This window comes from Panicum virgatum, chromosome 1K (assembly GCF_016808335.1).
Source record: "Panicum virgatum strain AP13 chromosome 1K, P.virgatum_v5, whole genome shotgun sequence".
Taxonomy (NCBI): Eukaryota; Viridiplantae; Streptophyta; class Magnoliopsida; order Poales; family Poaceae; genus Panicum; species Panicum virgatum.
Genome location: NC_053136.1, coordinates 40,169,500 through 40,192,730, shown reverse-complemented (window position 1 = coordinate 40,192,730; position 23,231 = coordinate 40,169,500). Strand labels below are relative to the sequence as shown.

General features: G+C 51.5%; 1 protein-coding gene and 1 pseudogene across 1 annotated transcript; one reads left to right on the top strand and one right to left on the bottom strand.

The window, feature by feature from the left end:
• The first annotated feature begins 6,427 nt into the window (after positions 1-6,427).
• LOC120707685 lies at positions 6,428-10,039 on the top strand (annotated as a pseudogene).
• An 8,846-nt stretch (positions 10,040-18,885) lies between these two features.
• On the bottom strand, positions 18,886-22,757 carry LOC120707680. Its single transcript, XM_039992645.1, has 4 exons — positions 22,491-22,757; positions 22,327-22,399; positions 19,327-19,416; positions 18,886-19,198 (listed from the first exon to the last, which is right to left on the bottom strand). The coding sequence occupies exons 1-4, from the start codon at positions 22,650-22,652 to the stop codon at positions 19,134-19,136; spliced, it is 390 nt and encodes a 129-aa protein (XP_039848579.1). The 5' UTR covers positions 22,653-22,757; the 3' UTR covers positions 18,886-19,133.
• Positions 22,758-23,231: the final 474 nt, after the last annotated feature.

The following is a 23,231-nucleotide window of genomic DNA, read 5'->3' as shown; positions in this document are numbered from 1 at the left end:
ATAATTGATTATGCTACACTTTGGGGATGATGTCACCTTTGACACTACTTTTGGCACAAACAAAGAATATAGGCCTTTTGGTGTCTTTGTTGGGTTCAATCAATTTAGAGAGACAGTTATTTTTGGAGCTGCTCTTATGTTTGATGAAACATGTGCTTCTTTCACATGGCTTTTTAAGGCTTTTCTAGCTGCACACAATGGCAAACATCCTAGAACTATATTTACAGATCAAGACTATGCAATGGGAAAGGCTGTTCGGGAGGTATTTATAGAATCTTGGCATGGACTGTGCACCTTTCACATAATGCAAAATGCTGCCAAGCACTTAAGCGATAGTAAAAAGGATGATGACAAGGACAAGAACCTCACATTCTCACAGAGTTTAGTGCTTGCATGTATGACATTGAGGACAAAGTAGCCTTTGATGAAGTATTTGACATCATGATAAATAAGGTGGACAAGAAGAAGGCATCATGGCTGCAAAACATCTACAAGTTCAAAGAACAATGGGATGAATGTTACATGAGGGATGTTTTGACACTGGGGATGAGAAGCACACAATTAAATGAGAGTTTCAATAGTGACCTAAAAGACCATTTGAAATCAGATCTAGACATCATTCGATTCTTGAAGCATTTTGAAAGGGCTGTGCAAATAAAAAGAAACAAAGAGCTAGACGAAGAATTTGAAGCTAGAAAAAAGCTACCTAGAATAAAAATGAATACACCTATGTTAGTGCAAGCCAGCAAAATATACACACACCCCATATTTGAAGCATTCCAGACCGAATATGAAAGAAGCATGGCTGCATGTGCTAGACCTTTGAGTGGAAATGACACATATGCAGTCGCAATAGTGAGGGCTAATGGTGACTTAAATTCTGAACAAGAGCACATAGTGGTAGGCGATCCTTTAGAGCAAGCATCATCATGTAGTGTTACCAATTTACAAGGACCGGGGTATTGTGTTCCCATTGTAACATCTCGTAATTTTTACGGAATGTTATATATTCCAAAAATAAAGTTTTCAAAAACTTTTTGTGAGCTTGTGTTAATAGCTAGAAATAATATAAGGTTGATCCCTTTTCCTATCTCAAATCCTAGTAAATTAAAAATCGAGACAAATATAAGGATGATTTGTTAGTGTGCAACATTTGGAGTTGGAGTTTTATTTGTATCTACCTTGTTTAAAAATTTGGATTCGAACAGTTTTTGTTTGATTTGGGTGGAGTTTATTTTGAATTAAACCATTCAAACTAAACTCAAAAGCTAACTCAACCCTGGGCTCAAACCCATCTATCCTTTAAACCCAGCCTGCTAACCAAACCCACCTAAACCGGCCCGAAGCACTGGCACAGCCCATCACACGCGCGCCCACACCGGCCTGCTCACCCGCGCGACCACGTCCCGCTTAGCCGGCCCAACCCGCGCGCCACCAGCCCAATAGCTGCCGCACCCTTTTTCCCTTTCACCATGGAGCCGCTGACATGCGGGCCCGCCCCGTCAGCCACTCAAGGCGCTGTGCGCCTTTCCCCTCCGTGATGCCTCCTCTGCTTTTCGCTCCGCGGACGACCGCCGCCGCACCAAAGCTGCTCCGCCTGCGCCTCCACCTGCTCCCCCGCGACCGCCTCCGCTTCGCGACAAGGCACGCCACGAGCCCCGACGCCAAGCCGCTTGATTCCGCCGCGTGTCCCACCGCCGCGGCACGTCCAATCAACGCCCTTGGCGTCCGTGCCCTGGACAAACCCTAGCCCAGCCGCCTATAAAGCCCCTGGACGCCGCAGCTAAACCCTAGACCACCCCCGGGGTGCTTTTTCCCTTTCCGCCGCCACAAGAACAGAGGAGAGCCTAGACCAGAAGAGGGAGAAGGGAGAAGGAAGGAGGGAGGAGGAGGACTTCGCCGTCGCCGCGCCAAGAGAAGGAGCCGAGGAGGAAGATCTCCGTCGAGCCTGCGCCAGAACACCGACATCGACGTTGCTGCGCGCCCTGCACGGCCTCGACGATCCCCTGCTCCGACTCGTCACGACGCCGCCCGTTTTCTTCTCCAATCCGCACGGTAGGTCGCTGCCGCTCCCACGCTCCCTTGTGTTACTGCCGGCCTTCGTGCCGATGAGCCACCGTAGCGAGCCCCTAGGCCCTGTCCTACCTCTTTCTACAGGGGCCCTCGCATAGCCAAACCCTGCTCGCCGTCGTGTCCTGCTGCGGACCCGGGCCGCCGGTGCCTCGCGCACGGCTGGCCACGCCGCAGGCCTGGGACACCAGGAACCTGCGCGCGTGCGCGCATGACCACCCTAACCTAGCCCCTCGCACACTCTTGTCCACCCACGTACGCTTGCGCATGCCTCGCCCAGCCCGTTTCGCCGTATTGTCGCCTGGAGACCCCGCTGCCCTGCCTCGACCCACTCTCTGCCTCGCCGTGGCCCTGCCCTGTGGGCTGGCCGCGTGGACACGCCGTGCCGCCGCCTTGTTCCTGACCTAGCCGAGCACCTGCCCTGTCCTCACCGGAGTTGGAACCCGTCGCCACCCCGCTCCGCCGCCGGACCTCGCCGTCGGGCCGCCGTTGAGCCTCGCTGCCTTGTTCTGCACTGCTCACCGCCGTCCGCTTGGCCGCCGCCGCCGCACGGGCTCGAGCATGCCCGCACGCACACGAACGACCACACGGGCACATGGCCACTCTGGATCACTCGAGCCGACGCAGAAGATCCCGCGGAGGCTGACATGTGGAGCCCAGCTGCAAGAGAGTGGAAGAAGGCGCTGACGAGTGGGACCGGACTGTCAGCCGGTGATGGAAGGAGAAGAAAAGAAAGAAGTGAAGAAAGGAGATGGGCCGATTTTGGCCCAATTCTCCAGCCCAGTCCGCGAGCCATACCCCGAGCTGAGCCTGCCAAGCCGAGCCGACCCGTCTTCATTCCAGCCTGCTGAGCCGAGTTCTGAAGCCGGCCTTCTTAGCCGTGAACCGAGCCGGCCATTCTTTTGAGCCGTGGGCCAAGCCGAGTTAGTGGGCCGCCAAGCCGGCCTGATCGTCCTTTGAGCCCGGAAACCCTTTTCTTTTACCCTTTTCTTTTGCTTTAAAGCCTGCTGACACGCGGGACCCGCATGTCAGTGTTTCCTGTGAGACTGACTGGTGGGCCCCACTGACCGCGGACCCGCTGGCCTGGACGTGGACCCGTTGACCATTGACTTGGTCAATGTTGACCGAGCCAACACTGACGTGATAATGACGACAGCAGAGCCTGCCCCCGTGCTGACGTCAAGCATGACACGTGGCATGCCCAGAGGCTGCCACGTGGCTGACTGTGTGTTTTTCTTGTTCCGAAAACCTTTGTTTAATTATAGAAATTGTTTTAAGCTTCAAAAATTCATAATAAATCAACCAGAGCTCCGAAAATTATGAAACCAGTTTCATAATTCTTCTAAAATCATGATCTACACGTTAGAGTAGGTTTTGTTATGAGTTGGATCTTATTTGAGTAGTTTTGTGTAGTCTTGCACTTTGGCCCTGTAGTAATTCGTAATTACGGATAGGTCCTGCTGCTGAAGAGAAGATCCACGCTCCGGACGCCCAGAAGACCCAGGAGGACGTCCCGGACTACCAGAAGACCCAGGAGGACGTCCCGGTCACATCCTGAGGAGCACCTGTGGCGGGTGCGGGATGAGGAGGGGTGTACCTGTGTGGTTACCCAAGGAGAGGCGATACCTGTTATGGGTGCCTTTGGCGGACCTTTGCGGAGGACTGCGCGAGATGCTTGCCCCGGCAATATAGTTCGAGATAGTGCCCCCGGTGACAGAACTATGTCAAACGTGCACACCACTTACCCCCGTATGGGCAGGGGTTCCAGCCATTTCTAGCTGTGCTGTACCAGACTGTGGCTGTGTTTAACGAGAGGGTAGGCCGAGCACGCCCATGGGAATTCGGGGTGCGTTGGGCCCGGTCGGGTGTTCCGACCCTAGTCTCCAGGAGAGGGTAGACCGCGCACGCCCAATTCGGGGTGCGTGGGCCCGGTCGGGTTCTCCGACCCCAGTCTCCGAGATTCTCGAAGCCATGGCCAGGCTAGAGATCCACAGCCCCGGAACATTTGTTGTGGTGAATGTATCCCACCCCGGGAATGCAGGATGGTACTGTCATGGTTAGGGAGTTATGGTTGTGGGTTGTGTCTCAGTTGGGTCGCTCCCGGCTTGCAGCCCGAGTGGGTACAGGTGTACAACCCCTGCAGGGTGAAAACTATACGTATAGCCGCGTACTCGGTCATGTACAACTCTTGATTCGGCCGCACTTTCATAGAGTAGTGAACCCCAGTATTCTACCTCTCTCTAGTCCACATCCCCCTGTGGAGTCAGATGAGGTGCAGGGAGAGGGAGTTTCCTGCACCGACCTGTGATGGGTGAGAGACATGATTATGGATATATATGTATATGCTTGTATAGGAAACCCCAGCCTATCCATTGGCTACTTTTTGTACCTTTGCATCCACTTAAAAGCTTGCATACGGATGGTGACGTGAACCTATTCTGTCCTTGGGGATAGTTTGGCAAGATGTAGGATCCGAGCAGGAGTTCGACGTCAACAATGACGGATGGTACGACTGAAGCTTAGAAGCACGTGCTACGCTCAAGTGCTGCCTGTGGAGATGAAGTTCGAGTTGAAGGATGGCCTGAAGACCAGCTACCGCTACTGTTTTCTGTTTGCTCCAGTTTAGCCCAATGGGCTTGTAATAAAAGTTTCGTACTGCAAATCCTCTGGATATTGTAATAATTAAATCCATGTTTGAACCTGTTTTAAGTGAGTATGAACTGATTTACTACCTGAAATGAGTTCTGTATGTGATAGCTACTGATTTAGGGACTATCACAACGATACAGGGATTCGGGTTCTTCGTTCGAAAACCTGGGTCGTTTCACCCATCATGCTTTGAAAGTTCTTGACTTGATGAATATTAAGTTATTACCAGCCCATTATGTTCTGAAGCATTGGACAAGGGAAGCAAGGGAGGGAAACATACATGACAGCAAAGGAAGAAGGATCATTGAAAATCCAAAACTGGACGCTATGATCCGCTATAGGTTTTTGTCTCAAAAATCTTTGAATTTGGCATATGAAGCTGCAAGGTCTACAGAATATTCCTTGTCGATGGACGATGCACTTGAACTTTTTGGTAAGCAGCTAAAGGAAAAAATCTGCACCTCTACAAATATATTGAGTGAATCAGCACCCAACCTGATGTTCACCAAGATGAGGCTTTGCTTAGTGCTGCACGCCTAAAGAAAAAAGAGGTTCAACCAAGAAGTTCGAAGAGACATAGAAGCTGGCTTGACAAGACACGGAAGTATAAAAAGAAAGTGCCAAATAAAACTACTGTATGCTGCTGAAAACCCTTTCAATATAGTGTTTTTATTTACTGCTACTTTCTAAACAGCAAGGTTTATGCTTTATGCAGCATGAAGAGGGTGGTTGTAATGTAGAAAGTCAAGTACCACCTGACAATTCTCATGTGGATTGCAATGCCTTCATTAGCTTTAGAGATTTGCTTACGGTAGTTTTCCATATTGCTCTCTCATTTCTCTAAACTATTTTCAATTATTGCCTTATTTTATTTTTTTATTTGTGTTTTGCAGGGTCCTAGTGAAATTGATGATATGCCTATTCAAGATCTTCTTTAGGGGTTACAGCATCATTTAGTAGCTCCTGTCATGTGCAAGGATATTTTGTTCTTTTATGATGATATTTTGTTATTTCAGGATAATAGGTGGAGCTCCTGGAGGCATGCAAAACATATGGCTAACTGTAGAAATTCATTGCAGTAGTAGCAGCTTTTGGTGGAACATTTCGAGCTAGTGTATTTTGAGCTCTAGAAGCCATGCAAACTGTATTACTAGATGTATATTTGGAGAATGGATAAATGGTTATTCTTGGATGAATTGTTGACCATTTGTGCACTTAAAAGAAAACATTATTTAGTTATACTTGGTGTTTCTATACTAAAAATTGCAAATAGGCAGCGTCGGCGGTCGGCAGCCAAATAGTACAAGGAAGCAGCTTTCCCTTTTCTCATATTAGGCCTTACTTGGGCCGATAATGAGAGCCAATGGGAGCCGGACCACACAAAATCCGGGAGCCTGATTGATAATGGGAGCCAATGGGAGCCGGACCACGCAAACTGATTGATAATGAGAGCCAATGGGAGCCGGATCACGCAAAATGCTGGAGCCTGATTACGCTAGGTGAATGGAGGGCATCGGGCGGGAGCGCAGCTATAAAGGCACGCGTGTCTTTCCTTCGTAAAGCCAGAGAATCTGAATCCCGCGTGCGACTTCGCCACCTCCTTCTCTCTCTTTTTGAGCAGTATTTTTTTTTGAGTAGTCCATCTCTTTCTCTCGTGCCTTTCCTTCGTAAAGCCAGAGAATCTGAATTCCGCGTGCGACTTCGCCACCTCCTTCTCTCTCTCTCTTTTTGAGCAGTTTTTTTTTTGAGTAGTCCATCTCTTTCTCTCTATCTCCTCCGCCACCTTTGAGCTCCCGCCCGCGACCTCGCCGCCGGCGGGGGGCACGAAGCGATCCAAGCCTCCTCCCGCATTCGTCTCTCAGCGCGCGAGCGCTACCTCTCCTCGGACTTTCGGCTAGCTGTGTTGCTGGTGGACGGTAGGTCAGCCGCCCGGTCTGCTTCTTCTCCTGCTGGTGAGTGAACCTAGCTGCTTGCTTCTTGGGCTGCTATATATTTTTTTCTCGAATACGCAGGAGAGCCGCGTATCATTGTATTGATAGAAGAACGGGCCGCTATATTTCATCTTGGACCTTTATTATTCTTCTTGAGATATGAGTTTGGACTCTGGACTCTGGATGCACTGTTATTGGGGTTTCTGAGAGGTTCTAGGATATGAGGCTCTAATTTTTCCCCGATTCTATCCCACCGGGAGGGAGAGGAGAGAGGAGGGGACGGTACAAATTTTGAGGAGTAAGAAGTAAGGAGAGGAGGGAGGAGGAAGAAGGAAAGAAGAGCGCCCCCCCCCCCAGCCGTCAATCCTGGCTCCGCCATGCCACCGTCATGCCGTCGCGGTGCGCGTCTGGGCAGAATCTCTTCACCCATATATTTGTTTCAAGTTTCGTTTTGTACATCACCTAACTCGAGTTTCAAAAGAAAAAAAATCACCTAACTCGCCCTCTCTGTTTTGCCTTGACTGTGGTATGTGAGAAAGGCTTGGTTTGTTAAGTGTTGGGTACAAACCACTAGGGGATTGTAATCATCACCTCCCTTGACGACCCAATCCCCTCCTTTCTTGAAGAGCTAATCACATGTTTAGTTACATCATTTGTGTTAGCTTGGATTGGTATGATATATATATTGCTTTCTCAGTTCTCATCAGTCAGCTCCATCGTATTTCGGTAGCCCAAATCATGTAACACAAAATGCATTTATGCCTCACTAAGTCTAAAAATATGCGAATTAATTACTCAAAGCAAACATAGATGGTTAACACATACATCATGTCCCATGCATACACATACATGTGATGGCATCTATTCATCTCCATTACAAATTATATTGTACTACATATCCTACTTCTGCTTAAAACTTTCTCTACTTAGAAGATAAGCTTATCTATTCTCCATCGAAGAAAGAAAGATGTACCATTTTTTATTTTATTTTATTTTTATTTTGAGCTAGCTCAAATTGGCCTTCCACTTCATCGTCTTGGAACCTTCAAGTGATATTCTTTCAACACTTTATGCATATTGATAGGAGTCACATAATCATAGTTGATAAAAACAGTTGTAATCCTATACAGAAGATTTTCAAAGTAAGCTTCTCTAGGTTAGGAGACTTCTGCAGAAATCTCTAAACATAGCCTTGGGTTTACCAACATCATGGTTGCTGAGAGAAAAAGTGGCATAGAATCTTCTCAAATTATCAAATGTAGGGAATCGATCTAATTCCTTATCTAACTTTGCTCGAAAAATATTACCAGAAACTGGAGTCCAGCATGGTGGAGCTCTCTGATATTGGCGAAATTTAGTGGGTATAGCATGTTTTCAGGCTTCCTTTCTAGTGTCTGCCTTAGAGGGCTTTGTGTCGCTCGTCTAATTCTTTGTTAGCCTTGTTTGGTCTTGTGATGGTTAAACTGGAGTCCCCAGTTTTGTATCAGAAATTTGCTTTCTTAAAAGCAGAGGTTATTCCTCTTTTCAAAAAAAAAAAGAAAAGAAAAATATGACCAAGAACTAAATTGAGCATTATAAATTAGTGGTTCAATTGATCCCATTTAGTTGCGGATTATTGTGTACTGCTCTTTGTGATTATCAAGTATACTTCCTCTGCAGCTATAGCCCTTGCTCTGGAGGACATTAATTTCAACATCCCCAGTCCAAATTACCTTTGAACTGCTTGCCATCACTAAATAACACATGCCCTTACGTAGTTAAGTAGAGTTGGGTCCAGAATATTAATTTCATTTGTTCAATATGATGTTTGTGGGCCTTAACCTAGTTGTCCATCTTCTCTTCCTTTTTTCTAATTCCACCTCAGCATCATCATCATACTTTAACTCAGGTTAATATTCTTTAACTCAGGTTAACGCCATGGCTTCTTGGGTTAACAGAATCATTGGGGGAAAAGGAAAGGCTATAGAAAATCAGCATCCAAAGACAGGAAGAATTCCCTTTCATTTGCTCCAACAAGCGACAAACAAATTTGACGAGAAACGGGTCATTGGACATGGAGGTTTTGGAAAGGTTTATGTGGGAGTGTTGAAGGATGGTACCAAGGTTGCCGTGAAACGGAAGAGCCTTGAGTCTCGGCAAGGCAAGAAGGAGTTCCAAGTTGAGATTGAGCTATTACCAACGTTGAACCACCCCAATTTAGTTTCTCTGATTGGGTATTGTGACAAAAAAAATGAAATGATCCTGGTTTATGAATTCATGGAAAAGGGGACCCTAAAGAGCCATCTCTACGGCTCTAATAAACCCCCGCTCAGTTGGGAGCAGCGGTTGGAGGTTTGCGTGGGAGCAGCGAAGGGACTGCAATATCTCCATACTAGTCCTCCAAATGGCATTATCCACCGTGACGTCAAGTCTGAAAACATCTTGCTTGATGAGGACCTCTGCGCCAAGGTTGGTGACTTCGGGCTATCAAAGAATGGTCCTGAGCTGAACCAAACTCATGTCATCACTCAAGTGAAGGGCACCTTTGGCTATCTTGATCCTGAATATCATACTACTCTGCAGCTGACCGAGAAGTCTGATGTTTATTCTTTTGGTGTTGTCTTGCTTGAGGTCCTATGCGGCAGACCAGTGATTGACCCAAAAAAAGTTTGATTGGGGATGTGAACTTGGTATATTGGGGAAAGAAAATGCTGGAGGAGGGACGTGTGGAAGAAATCGTTGATCAGGAGATTTCAGGCACTATCCACCCACATTCTCTGATGATATTTGGCAACATTGTGTTGAAGTGCCTGGCACAAGATAGCAAGGAGCGGCCATCAATGGGAGAATTACTCGAAGACCTGGAGCAGGAGCTGAAGTATGCCCGTACTGAGGGAGAGAGCATCACTGCAGCTGGAAACTCGTATGAGTCTGATCAATCTGGAAACTCATACGAGTCTGATCAATCTGACCATGACGTTTCGTCTCGGCCAATCAGGCCAAGGAATGGCAAAGCTTTGACCCGATCTGAAGGTAAAGCTTACGAGAGAACTTCAAACGTACCTCAGGATTCCCGAGGGTCTCGTGGCAACAACAAGAACGCCCGTGTGGAGCTCCAGAGCATCCTTGAGAGCATCAATGAAGCTGGAAACTCACATGGGTCTCTTCATGACACGATCTCTAGGTAAAGTTTAGTAGAGAGATGATCTGTAAATTCCTTTTGTCTTGTTTTGTGGTCGATAATTGCACTGAACTACCACCATTGTAATCTGTAAATTCCTCGTTGAATTTGTTGCTGGCTAAATGCCGGATCTGTGAACCTTAAATAGTGCGGATTTGCAAGCACCACATAGCCTGACATGTGTTGCTTTCTTCGGCTCTTGCGGTCTATATACAGTATATTAGTACCATTTTCATGTATGTCTTGGGAGGTGATGGCACGCTTAATTAGAAATATTTGTATGTGATCATCTTCAAGCCTATTGTGTGAATTGTCAGAATTACACACTGACTGTTAGCAGCTCAATTTTCACTCTCATTGAGCTGAGAGGATGACACTCAAGTTGGGGAAGTTTTCTGGGTTTTCTTCATTCACACTCACAATGCCATGCCATCCAACGGGAGGGGAGGCAACACATTTATACACAGCTGCAGGGCAGCCAACACTGAGGCATATTCTACTCCTAGTCTAAGATGCCAAATGAAAGGACTACTCCTAGTCTAAGATGCCAAATGAAAGGACTAACTGCTGTCCTATCTAGATGCTAAAGCAGTCCAAGATGCTGTCCTCTAGGGCAGCAATGGTGCTAGTGCATGCTGCAGAAAAATGAGATGCTGCAGCCCCACATGCTGCAGCCCCACACAGCCCCACAAAGACCACAAGTACAGAGACTTATTCCCTTCATTCTCCCCCTAAGTCTTGTGCATCGTCTTGTGGGAAGATTGGACCATCCCGGTCTTGGAGCAGAGCTCAAGGAACTTGATCCTCCCAAGGGGCTTGGTGAGCAGATCCGCAAGCTGATCCTTGGTGTTGATGTAGCTCGTCTTGATGGTTCCTTCCTCCAAGCAGCCTCGGATGAAGTGATACCTGACCCGGATGTGCTTGCTCCGTTCGTGGAAAACGGGGTTCTTCGCCAAGGCCAGAGCGGACTTGCTGTCCACCCTGAGCTCCACTGCTCCAGTGTCTCTGCCGAGTAGATCACCAAGTAGTCGAGCGAGCCAGAGCGCCTGAGTCGACGCGGTGGAAGCCGCTATGTACTCGGCCTCGCAGCTGGACAAGGCCATCACCTGCTGCTTGACTGACTGCCAGCTAATGAGGCACTCGCCGAGGAAGAAGAGGATCCCGCTCGTACTCTTGCTGGTGTCGATGTCGCCGGCGTGGTCGCTGTCGCTGTACCCACCGAAGTGTGCCGCCCCAGGGCACCTCGGGTAGTGGAGACCGTGGTCGAGAGTCCCCGCAACATAGCGGATGATCCTCTTCACGGCCTGCTGGTGCTCCGTCGTCGGTCGCTGCATGAACCGACTGACGTAGCCGACGGAGAACGCCAAGTCCGGCCGTGTGTGGGCGAGGTAGCGGAGGCTCCCCACAAGACGCCGGTACTGAGTAGCGTCCACCTCCTCCGCCGTGCTGTCACGGCTCAGCTTCAGCCTCTCCTCCATCGGAGTGAGAGCTGGGTTGCAGTCGGTGAGCCCAGCGAGCTCGACGACGCGTTTGGCGTAGGCGGTCTGTCGAAGTGTGATCCCGGAGTCGTCCTGGTGCACCTCGATCCCCAGGTAGAAGGAGAGAGGCCCCAGGTCGCTCATCTGGAAGGTGGCCTTCATCTCCTCCTTGAACGCCACCACCTCCGCATCCTTGGTGCCGGTGATCACCAAGTCGTCGACGTAGACACCCACCAGCAGGGCATTTCCGCCATTGCCCCGCCGGTAGATGGCCGCCTCGTGCGGGCTTTGCTCGAAGCCCATCCCCTTGAGCGTGGAGTCCAGCTTGGCGTTCCACGCCCTCGGGGCCTGCCGCAAGCCATAGAGGGCCTTGCGCAGACGTAGCACCTTACCCTCCTTGCCGGGGATCGCAAACCCCGGCGGCTGGTGCACGTAGACCTCCTCCTTCAAGTCGCCGTTGAGAAACGCCGACTTGACGTCCATGTGATGGACACGCCAGCCCTCCTGGGCAGCTAGCGCAAGGAGGAGTCGCACGGACTCCATCCGTGCCACGGGAGCGAAGGCATCGTCGAAGTCGACTCCCTCCTGCTGCACGAAACCTCGTGCCACCAGGCGAGCCTTGTGCTTGACGACGGTGCCGGCCTCATCCCTCTTCAGCTTGAACACCCACTTAAGGGTGATCGCGCGGTGACCGCGAGGGAGATCAGCAAGCTCCCAAGTGCGGTTCTTCTCAACCGCGTCCATCTCCGACTGCATCGCGGCACGCCATGCCGCGTGTCCCTCGGCCTCTGCAAAAGACCGAGGCTCGCCGTCGTCGCACGCGAGGTGCAACTGCGCCTCCAGGTCGTGAGGCACCAGTCCCGGCACCGGCTGATCGCCGAGAAGGTCCTCCATCGTACGGTACCGCAGCGGCTCACCGTCGTGGTACGCGTCGATGCGCTCCTCATCGTGAGAGAGCGGAGTAGCGAACTCCACCGGGCTGTGAGCAGGTGCTGGAGTAGGCGTGCCCGGAGGAGTGGCTGTTGGTGCTGGAGTGCGCGGCGTCGCCGGCTGTGGTGGTACAGCTGAGGAACTCGGCGCAGCCGGAGTCGTAGCTGAAGGGCGTGGTGCCGCCGGTGTGGCGGGCGCCGGAGTCGGTGGAGGCTCGGGGACCGGGGTAGGCATGCTCGGCAAAGAAGAGCTGCCTACTCCCCCAGCTCCCTCGAAGTGGACGTACTCGACGGTGAAGTCATCGTACGTCGGAGCCGAGCCGTCGTCCACCGCCTTGTCCCACGCCCATCCTCGCCCTTCGTCGAACACAACGTCGCGCGCCGTGCGCACACGCTGTGTCTCCGGGTCGAGAATGCGGTAGGCCTTCGAACCCGCCGCGTAGCCGATGAACACTCCCGGAGTGCTCCTGTCGTCGAGCTTGCCGATGTGGCCAAGCTCCTTGGCGAACGCGAGGCAGCCGAAGACCCGCAGGTGGGAGACCGCCGGCTTGCGCCCATGCCAAGCCTCATACGGTGTCATGCCGTCGAGTGCCTTGGTGGGCGAGCGGTTGAGGATGTAGACGGCCGTCACCACCGCCTCTCCCCATAAGACAGTCGGCATCCCCCTCTGCTTGAGGAGGGCCCGGGCCATCTCCACAACCGTCTGGTTGCGCCGCTCGACGACGCCGTTCTGCTGCGGGCTGTACGGCGCGGAGTAGTGGCGCTGGATGCCCTCATCCGCGCAGTACGCCGCGAACTCGGCCGCCGTGAACTCGCCGCCGTTGTCGGTGCGCAACACGCGCAACTTGCGGCCGCTCTCCGCCTCCGCAGCAGCCTGAGCACGCCTGATGGCGTCCGCAGCCTCTCCCTTGCTGCCGAGGATCATCACCCACATGAAGCGGGAGAGGTCATCGACGAGCAGCAGGAAGTAGCGCCGTCCTCCTGGTGTGACCGGTGTCACCGGGCCACACAAGTCCCCGTGTACGAGCTCGAGCCGCTCCTTGGCTCGGAAGCTCGCCTGCTGGGGGAAGGAGTGCCGCCTCTGCTTCGTCAGCACGCAGACGTCGCAGAGCTGCTCCACGTGGTCGAGGCACGGGAGGCCTCGCACCATCTCCTTGGCGCCGAGCCGCTTCAGGGCCTCAAAGTGGAGGTGCCCAAAGCGCTTGTGCCACTACCATGCCTCGTCGTCCCTGCGAGTTGCAAGACAAAGAGGCTGGGCCACCCCGACATGGAGAATGTAGAGGCGGTTCTTCCCTCGAACCACCCTGGCGAGAAGCTGGCGACGGTGGTCCCAGATGCGGAGGACCCCGCTGTCGATCACCACGCGGGAGCCGCTCTCATCGAGCTGCCCAAGGCTGATGATGGAGTTCCGCAGCGCCGGGATGTAGTAGACTCCGGTGAGCATCCGGTGCTCTCCGGACTTGGCGGTGAAGATCACGGAGCCCACGCCCTTGATCTCCACGGCGGAGGAGTCCCCGAACCTGACGGAGCCACCTACGTCGATGTCCAGGTCGGAGAAGAACTCCCGCCGCCCGGTCATGTGGTGCGTGGCGCCGGAGTCGAGGTACCAGCCATCGACCCTGTCGTCGTCGGAGCCGTTGCCGAGGAGAACTCGGGCACGCGGCTCGTCGAGGTGGAGTAGAGCGGTGACAGGCGGTGCCGCCGGCTGCGGCTCCATGTCCCCGTGGAGTAGGAACAGAGCCGGCTCGTCATCCGGCTGGGCCTCCGCGACGTGGGCTTGGCCCCCACGCCTCCGCTGCGGGCAGCCCCTGGCCCAGTGGCCGGGCCTGCCACAGTTGTGGCAGGCGTCGTCTCGTGCCGCCTTGGGCCTGTCAGCGGCGCCGCCCTGAGCATCTCCGCGGGCACCACCCTCGGCGCGCCCTCGTGCCCCGCCTTGGGCACCTCCGCGCCCCTTTCGCGGCTTGCCGCGCTTGCGGCCACCAGTCGAGGAAGAGGGCTCCCCCCTCCTCCTGTCACCGCGCCGAGCCTCCCACTGCTCCTGAGTGAGGTGGAGCTTCCCACCGATGGAGATGCCTCCCGAGGGAGGCTGTGGCTCGTCGCTGTCGACGACCTTGAGGCGACCTATCGCCTCCTCGATCGTCATGGTGGAGAGGTCTAGCAGAGACTCGATCGAGCGAGCGGTCTGCCTGTACCTCTCGGGGACGCAGCGGAAGAGCTTCTCGACGGCTCTTTCCTCGTCGTAGGTGTCGTCGCCGAACTGCACCACCTTCTGCAGTAGAGTGTTGAGATGGAGGGCGAAGTCATCAACATCCTCACCTGGCTTGAAGGCCAGGTTCTCCCACTCCTTGCGAAGTGCCTGGAGAGTGGTCTTGCGGGCGCGGTCGCTGCCGATACGTGCCGCAGCGATGGAGTCCCAGGCCTCCTTGGCAGTTTGCTTCTTGGAAAGCGTGAACTGCATCTCGGGTGGGGCTGCTGCGATGAGAGCATCCAGCGCCCGTCGATCCTCATCGTAGTCGACGTCGCCGTACCGGACTGCCTCCCACATATGCCGCACCTAGAGCTTCACCTCCATGACTGCGGCCCACTCGACGTAGTTGGTCTTGGTGAGGGTGGGCCACCCACCACCGGGACCGACGTCCCTGACCACCGCCTGGAGGCCGTGGTTGCCGGGGGCGCCGCCGCGCGCACCCCAGCCAGGAGCTCTGCCACCGCCCTGCGCGCCGCCGCCAAGGGCGCGGCCGCCGCCAGGGGCGCCTCCTCCGCCGCCGGGCGCGCGGCCCCCTGGGCCGCCGCCGGGCGCGCGGCCCCCTGGACCGCCGCCGGGCGCGCCGCCGTCCAGGCCGCCGCCGCCGGGGTGGACTGCTGCCCACCGCGCGGTCCGCTCCCGCGCTCTCTCCCTCTCCAACTCCTCAAGGTCCTCGTCGGCGGTGGCGTCGCCGGTGATGGAGCCGCTGAGGCTGCCGCGCAAGGTCTCAACCTCGACCTCCGCCGCACGCGCTGCATCCTCTGCCGCCTCTGCTTCCACCTCCGCCCTGGCCGCCGCCAGCTCCGCTGCATCCAGCCTGGCCGCCCTCGCCGCTGCTGCAGCGGCTTGTGCCGTCGCTCGCCTGCGCTCCTCTGCCGCGGCGAGCTCGGCATCTCGCTGACGCCGTGCGCTCGAGGCGACCGAGCGCTGAGACGGTGCGTCGGACATGGCACGACTCCAGGGGGCTGCTGCGTGGAGAAGACGCAGCCTCAGACAAGCTGCTCGGGTGAGGAAGGTGGAGTAGAGGGTGCAGCAGGTGCTGCTGCGCTAGCCGCTGCTGCTGCGCTAACTGTCGCTGCTACTGCGCTAGCTGCTGCTGTGCTAGCTGCTGCTTGGGAGGGAGAAGTGCAGGAAATGTCTAACCTACAGGAAAGTACGGCTCGGATACCAGATGTTAGCAGCTCAATTTTCACTCTCATTGAGCTGAGAGGATGACACTCAAGTTGGGGAAGTTTTCTGGGTTTTCTTCATTCACACTCACAATGCCATGCCATCCAACGGGAGGGGAGGCAACACATTTATACACAGCTGCAGGGCAGCCAACACTGAGGCATATTCTACTCCTAGTCTAAGATGCCAAATGAAAGGACTACTCCTAGTCTAAGATGCCAAATGAAAGGACTAACTGCTGTCCTATCTAGATGCTAAAGCAGTCCAAGATGCTGTCCTCTAGGGCAGCAATGGTGCTAGTGCATGCTGCAGAAAAATGAGATGCTGCAGCCCCACATGCTGCAGCCCCACACAGCCCCACAAAGACCACAAGTACAGAGACTTATTCCCTTCACTGACACCTGTTCTATCACGAATGTTGCATTCATGTCAAAAGTCAATAAAAGAATTTTTTTTTGTACCCTTGGAATCAAAATCTGAGTTCTAGGATAATAACAACTGCAACGACACACAATGATGAAACATAAGAGGAGAAATGCCTACGTCCTGTATCTATGCTACAGAAAGATGACAACTATCGCATCCTGCTTCACACATCATACAGCCGATATCCTGTGAATCATTTCTAAGCGTGCCGCAAAAGGTGCATCATCACCCAAAGTCCAAAGGGGGACTTGTCTCTGTTGATTCTATTTAATACAAACACCCTCTAGCGATCATCCTTACCTGATCGAGACAAATCGATTATAGTCGCTGAAGGGCTTGTACCATGCCCACAAACATAGAGAAACTTGTTGATACTGATGAGCTATGATACATGGATACGTCTGGGGGTGGCGTATCGCGTATCCGATACGTATCGGATACGGATACGCCTTGGATACGCCCCGGATACTTTTTGAGCCGTATCCAAAAAAATCGGATACATATCGCCTCGGATACGAGTATCCGACACGCTTGGGGCGCGTATTTGAGAGAGAAACCGGAGGGAGGAGGGAGGAAGTGAGAGGAGGCGGGGCGGCGGCCGGCGGCTGGGCGCCCTCGACGGTGGCAGAGGCGCGGCACAGCGCGTGCGCGAGCCGAAGGCGGGCAGCTGGATGGCCTCGACGGCAGCGGGGCGCGGATCGAGAGCTGGCGGGTGGAGCCGCCATCCGCCGGATCTGGGCCTGCCCAGCCTGGCCGCGCTGGCGCTGCTCCCCTCGCCGGAGAGGGAGGGAGGGGGGTCGAGCCCCGAGCGGCTCGGCGCGGCGGTGGCCCGAAGCGGTGGCCGGAGGATGGGCGCCCCGTCCGCGAGCGCGCTGGCCGCCCCCGCCGCCGGCCGCCCCGGCCATGAGGGAGGGAGAGGGAGAGAGATCGAGAGCAGAGGAGGGCGTGAGAGAAGGTCGAGAGGGAGAGAGACGACCGGCAGCAGTTTGTGGGTGGAGGAGATAAGGTTTGGTCTATTTTTGTTTTGCCCCTTTCTCTTTTTAATAATTATAGAGCATATGAATATACGAATTTATAACGCATTCTAGCCCCTGAAACTTCTATATTCTCACATTCTAATCCCTAGAACTCCTATTTTCTCACAAATGAACATATAAATATATGAATTAGTGATGCAAATCCATCAAATGCTAGACAAATGCCTTCTAATTATTAATTTTAAAAATATCCTAGCCGTATCCCCGTATCAATGTTTTTCGGGAAATGGTGTATCCGTGTATCCGATACGTATCATATCCGATACCCGTATCCGTATCCGTGTAACATAGCTGATGAGCACCTATGTATCACCAATACTTCAAGAAGAATGCCATACGCGTATCCGATACTTCCCGACACGTTCTGATACTTTCGGTTACGACAACAAGATATACCCGAAACATATATTATGACTAAAAAATAAAAGTTTCCGATACTCCACCGGTATTTCCTGATATTTGCCAATGTCACATTGAATGAGTTTGGATTTGAGGGTATGCATGATATATGAAGATGGAGAAACTTCTTAAACACAGAGATTGAAGAGATAGTTTGGATGAGACAATCCCATATTTAGCTTATTTTGAGCAATCATATTTGGTCTTATGGTACTGTTGAACTTAAATAATATAACGATTGTTGTCAGGGACTCAAGAGGAGACAAGCATTAGTCGTAAGTGGCCTGAAAGATCTGATCAGGGTTAAGTTTTCCCCTCCTGCCAAGCTGGAAATTCGAGATCAACTGACCAGCGATGACCAGGTATATGAGGTTGAGCAGGGCTGAGTAGGTAGATTGTTTTTTGAAACATAATAATAATATTTTATTTAATATGTATAATTGTGAATCTAGGTGCTACTACTAACAGAACATTACAAAAAGTAGCATGGCTAATTGAGTAATTTGTAAATGGGGAGCCGACGTGACAGACCATCATCGGCTTTCCAATTGGACAGAGTTAACGCGCGTCGCCCTTCGACGCGATTTGCAAATGATCTCAGTGCGTTGCGTGATGACCCAAGTTCTTTTCCCATCTTAATCACAAAACAACAAAATATATGTTGCCCTCACCTACAGGTTAACCATGGAGCACAACTTGCTTCTTCTTTTTTTTTAATGAAAAGAACTCGTTTTAGGAACCAAATTGCGACCAAGAGGATGTTATACTCCTAGCCTCACCAAGGATCAACCCCTAGGTTGGCATATCCTTTTTTACTACGTGGCTCATCAACGCGTTTATTTATTTAGTACTAGCATGATGTGCTTATCATTTTATCAATAGGGAACCATCAGCGAATACGCAACTTCGCTATTCTCGAGATCTGTCAGCTAACATAAACCATAGACTACTCACAATCATTTGCAAACCAAACAATCACTCTGTTCGCTGTGCTGGTGGCTGGTGCTGGAGCGGTGTGAGAGAAAAATACTGTTGGCTAGTGGGTGGCTGGTGCTGGAGCTGTATGAGAGAAAAATATTGTTGGCTGGCTGGAGGAACCAAACAGCGAACAGCGTGATTAGAAATAGGGGTGCAAACATGTTCGTCCGCGAATCCACAAATAGATCTTTTTTTTCCGCCAAAAATAAATTATTTGCGGGTTCACGAACGAGCCCACTTGCAGCATATATCAGTGCCTCTGTGGTGCTTCGTTACACTATTGCCAGATACTCCGCGGAGTAGACCAGCTTGCCCACTCCTTGCACTTGGGCGTAGGTGAATACCCAAACTTCGTGGTTGTGTATGATCAACAAATACACAGCAGCTCTGACAGAGCCTCGCATCTCCAGACATACACAACAACGAAACTTGTTGATCATAAAAACTGACGTGCGCACATTCAGAACAAGACATCTCCACAACCAACAGGAACTGGGGAAAGAAAAAAAAAACATGCATACTCAACTATTACAAAACTTGATTCATGTTTGAGGTTCGATACATTAACACCAGATCTAAGTAGTTCCTAATGAACATTCAAGCCCAGCCCAGTGTTCGGCCAAGGTCACTCTCCACAGTCCTGGCGATTGGGTCCTGTCCTTCACTCTGCCATGGAGTCTACTTTGTCCTTTGTAGGCGGTTTTGCATTTTTGGCTTTCTTTCTACCTGCAGAGTGAATCAATAAGGTTAGATAGATGTATCTCGTGAATCTTGATGGCACCAAGTAAGCAAACTGCTTGATTGTTTACAAAGAAGGAATTGGTGTTTGATGTTACTAAGATGATGAACAGCACCTTTGCCTTTTAATCTTTTGATCTGTATCCTGGTGGTTTTCTTCACAGTGAGCTTCACTTGAGGCTTGCCCTTTGCAGCTTCTGAAGACTCTGTCCGCAAAAGTACAAAAGTAAGAAACAGGTTAAAGGTCAACAAGAGAAGATGTGCCAAACCAAATATTATGTGGAAATGATATCAAACAGCACGCTGACATAATATCATAATATGGCAGAAAGAACAGAAGGCAATGGAATTCCCTAGGTAGGCAGGCTAATCTAAGACCACTCTACCTATGTTAAGAGCCTAGGACACACATAAGCCCTAGTTTGGAACAACTGCAGATTTGTGAAGAAAAACACATATGCCCTAGTTTGGAACAACTGCAGATTTGTGAAGAAAAAAAGTAAGCCTAGTTAGCTGCATCTTTGTGGAAAAAAATGTACCACAGTCACATCCTGCATCAGGAAATGAGCAAGCTAATGGCCCTGTCAGAAAAGAAGAGGCACGTTTTCTACCAAAATACCTCTTAAAAAATCATTGTACCATTGAAATGGTAAAAATAGTTTCACTATCTAGATATGGGCCTCTCTATAATTGATACTAATATACCAATTGCCATATATAGGCATATTTTTCATAAGAGTTTAGCAGTCCATAACAAATTAGAATATCTAACTGTTGGAAAACAGTTATTCTAAGAAGAATCCTTAAACAGAGTCTCTTTGTTTGATTCGCCTATCTAGAATCAACCATGGTCAGTGAGACGGATGCTGGACATGTTCTCCCTGGCAACAGGACTGGGCATCAACTATCACAAAAGTACGATTGTGCCTATGCATGTCAGTGAGACGGATGCTGCTGAACTCGCCAACATCATGGGATGCCAGTTGGGGGGCTTCCCCCAGACGTATTTGGGGCTCCCTCTATCCAGTGACAAACTCCGCCTTGCAGCCTTCGCGCCCGCCATCAGCAAGGTCGACAGATACCTGGCCGGGTGGCAAGCTTCCCTCTTGAACCCCATGGGGTGCGCCGTCCTCGTCAACTCAGTGCTTGACAGCCAGCTGATATACCTGATGTCCGTGATGCTTCTGCCCCAGGGAGCACTCGACGCTTTTGACAAACGCAGACGAGCATTCTTGTGGGCCGGTGAGGGGCAAGTTCATGGCGCGCAATGCCTGGTCGCCTGGGAACGTGCCTGCCAACTCAAGGAGCAGGGCGGTCTCGGCCTCAAGAATATTGCCATTCAGAACAAAAGCATGCTTCTCAAGTTGCTCCACCGCCTGCACACCTCCGACGACTCCTCCTGGGCACGCTGGATCCGTGGGAGAATTGACATGATCACAATGCATGGAGATATCTCCGGCCCCCATTGGCAAGACCTGGAGAAACTGCTTCCTTTGTATAGGTCGGTGACTGTCTGTGAAGTCAACAATGGAGATTCCACGTCCTTCTGGCTTGATAGGTGGCTGTCAGTTGGCCGCCTGGTTGACACCTTTCCGCTGCTCTATAGCCATGCCACTGATCCGGAGGTGTCTGTGGCTGAGGTCGTTGCTGAGGGCTTGGATCAGTTTCTGGTTCCACGCCTCACCTGGAGAGCCCGTGCCGAACTTGACAAAGTCAGTCAGCTCCTCGACATGGTGACCTTGCAACAGGCCGACGATCGTCGAACCTCACCGCTTGCTGCAGCAGACAACGTCCTCCGGGCTGGTCCTGTGTATCGCCTTGTCATGACAACTCTGGGTGCCCCTACCAGCCCCTTCTCCACTTTTGTCTGGGAAAACAAGACACCGCCGCGAGTTCAATTCTTCACCTGGCTCTTGGTGCAAGAACGAATTCAGTGCAGGGCCAACTTGGTGGTGAAAAATGTGATTGATTCAGCCACTTGTGCTCTCTGCCAAGCCGCGGATGAAGACTGCAATCACCTCCTCTTCTCCTGTCCTTTTGCAGCAAAAGTATGGCAAGACGTCGGCTTCCAGATCGACGAGGCTGAGGTCTCCACTCTATGGTCTATCCAGCGGCCGGGCGGGATACCGGCGAAACACTACCACACCCTGCTCCACCTCCTCTGCTGGCACATCTGGAAGCATAGGAACGATGTGGTGTTCAACAGTTTGCCTGCCTCGCACGCTCGGCTGTGGCAGGCCTGCAAGGAAGACACACGGCTATGGAGCCAACGCTGGCCAGCTGTCGATCGTGTCATTGCTGATTCCTGGTGCTCACGGTTTCCCATTATGTAAACCCTCTTGTAAATTTGGCCTTTCCCTCAAAAATTGCTGAAATTCCAGCTTTTGTAATGGCTTTGGCTGCCAAACAGCCCCTGAAATGAATATGAATTAGGTGGGGATGCTCTCCCCCCCGTTGACCCTCAAAAAAAAAAAGAATCAACCATGGTCCAGAAACTGGCTATGCTTTGCCTTGGTAGGTCAGTTATTGGACAGAAATGTATTTGAGCACAATGACCAAAATAACTTTGCTTTGTATGTTTTAGAAACATTCTCTGTTTTCAAGTGAAGTTAATACAGCTACCGACACAAACAAAATAAACTTTCGCACAAAACATGCTAGATGGAAAGTCGTTTCCAGATACCAACTAGATGAAATACCACCAACAGGCATAGACGCATAGTGCAGTGCAAGATGGAAACAGCACAATCAGTTTTGTCATGATCAAGGATGCAATAAACAGTAATATCCATCTTGCCCAACAAATCTACTGTGATATTTACAAACTGAGAAGCAAGAATCACGGGATGGAGAATACCGCATTGTGTTATCCCTCAACTACATGTTGAAACCAACGGCAGTAGAAATACAGTTCTGCAATTCACTACAGCACTACTTCAGCAACAATTACTTTTGCAATTACCCCTAACCCTCCAAACAACTAATCTAGGTCAATCCTATCAAATCACAACTAATTACTACACGAAATTCTAAAAAGAAATCGGCCTAATTGAATCCCAAAAGGATCAATTTTTCGTCGCTGCTATCAAAACAAGCCAGCAGCGCAAGAACCACACCTTCGGCAGAGGCCATGTCGACATCCCCCGAGTTGTTCTCCAGCGCCTTAATCATCGCGGCCTCTTTCTGCTCCTGCAACCCAAAACCACCAAAAGAGGCATCAGAGATGTCAAACCTCCGCGCCAGTAAACAGCATCCCAGAGAAGAAAACAACCAGACCTACCCGGTTGAGGCGGCGCTCGAGCTTGCGCTTCCGCTTGCCGGACATGGAGATGGGCGCGGTCCGCTGCTTGAGCTTGCCGGTGCCGGGCTCCCCATGCGCGGCGCGCTTGCGGTCCTGCTTCCACTGGCGCTTGTTCTTCTGCACCACGTTGAACTTGGCCATGGCGTGGCGGCGGATGGGTTCGGGTTCGCAGGCGCCGCCGCGGGAGAGGAGGGGAGAGACCGAGAGAGAGAGAGAGAGAGAGTAAGCCAAGCAAACCCTTGGGACGCGGCCAAACCCTTTACCCTCTGCTGCCTCAAGATCAGTGCAACTGCGCAAGGAAACGCGGCTGATTCCCTCACCGCCTCGAGATTCGGGCGCACAGGTGCCACCCGGACATGCTCTCGCGTTTCCGAACAGGGGGCTCGTTACGCGCTAAATAAAAAAGGTTTCAATTGTTTAACACCGTATAAAAATTCCAATTATTTAAACTTTTTATAGATAGATTTGCTTACTGGTTATACGACTGCAACTCGTTTCCACCGTATATTGTTGCAGGGAATATTTTGGTTACACGTCTGCATCTCGTTACCAAAATGTCTTGAGGGTAAACTTGCGCTACAAAATCTTACAGTTAATCAACTGCAATGAAGTCTACTTTTTTTTAAGAAGTGCAATGAAGTCTACTTAGCATTAGAGTACCTTGAAATGTAAGTTACTGTAACAATTTACATTCCTTGAAAGCAAAAGGTTTTGGGCTTT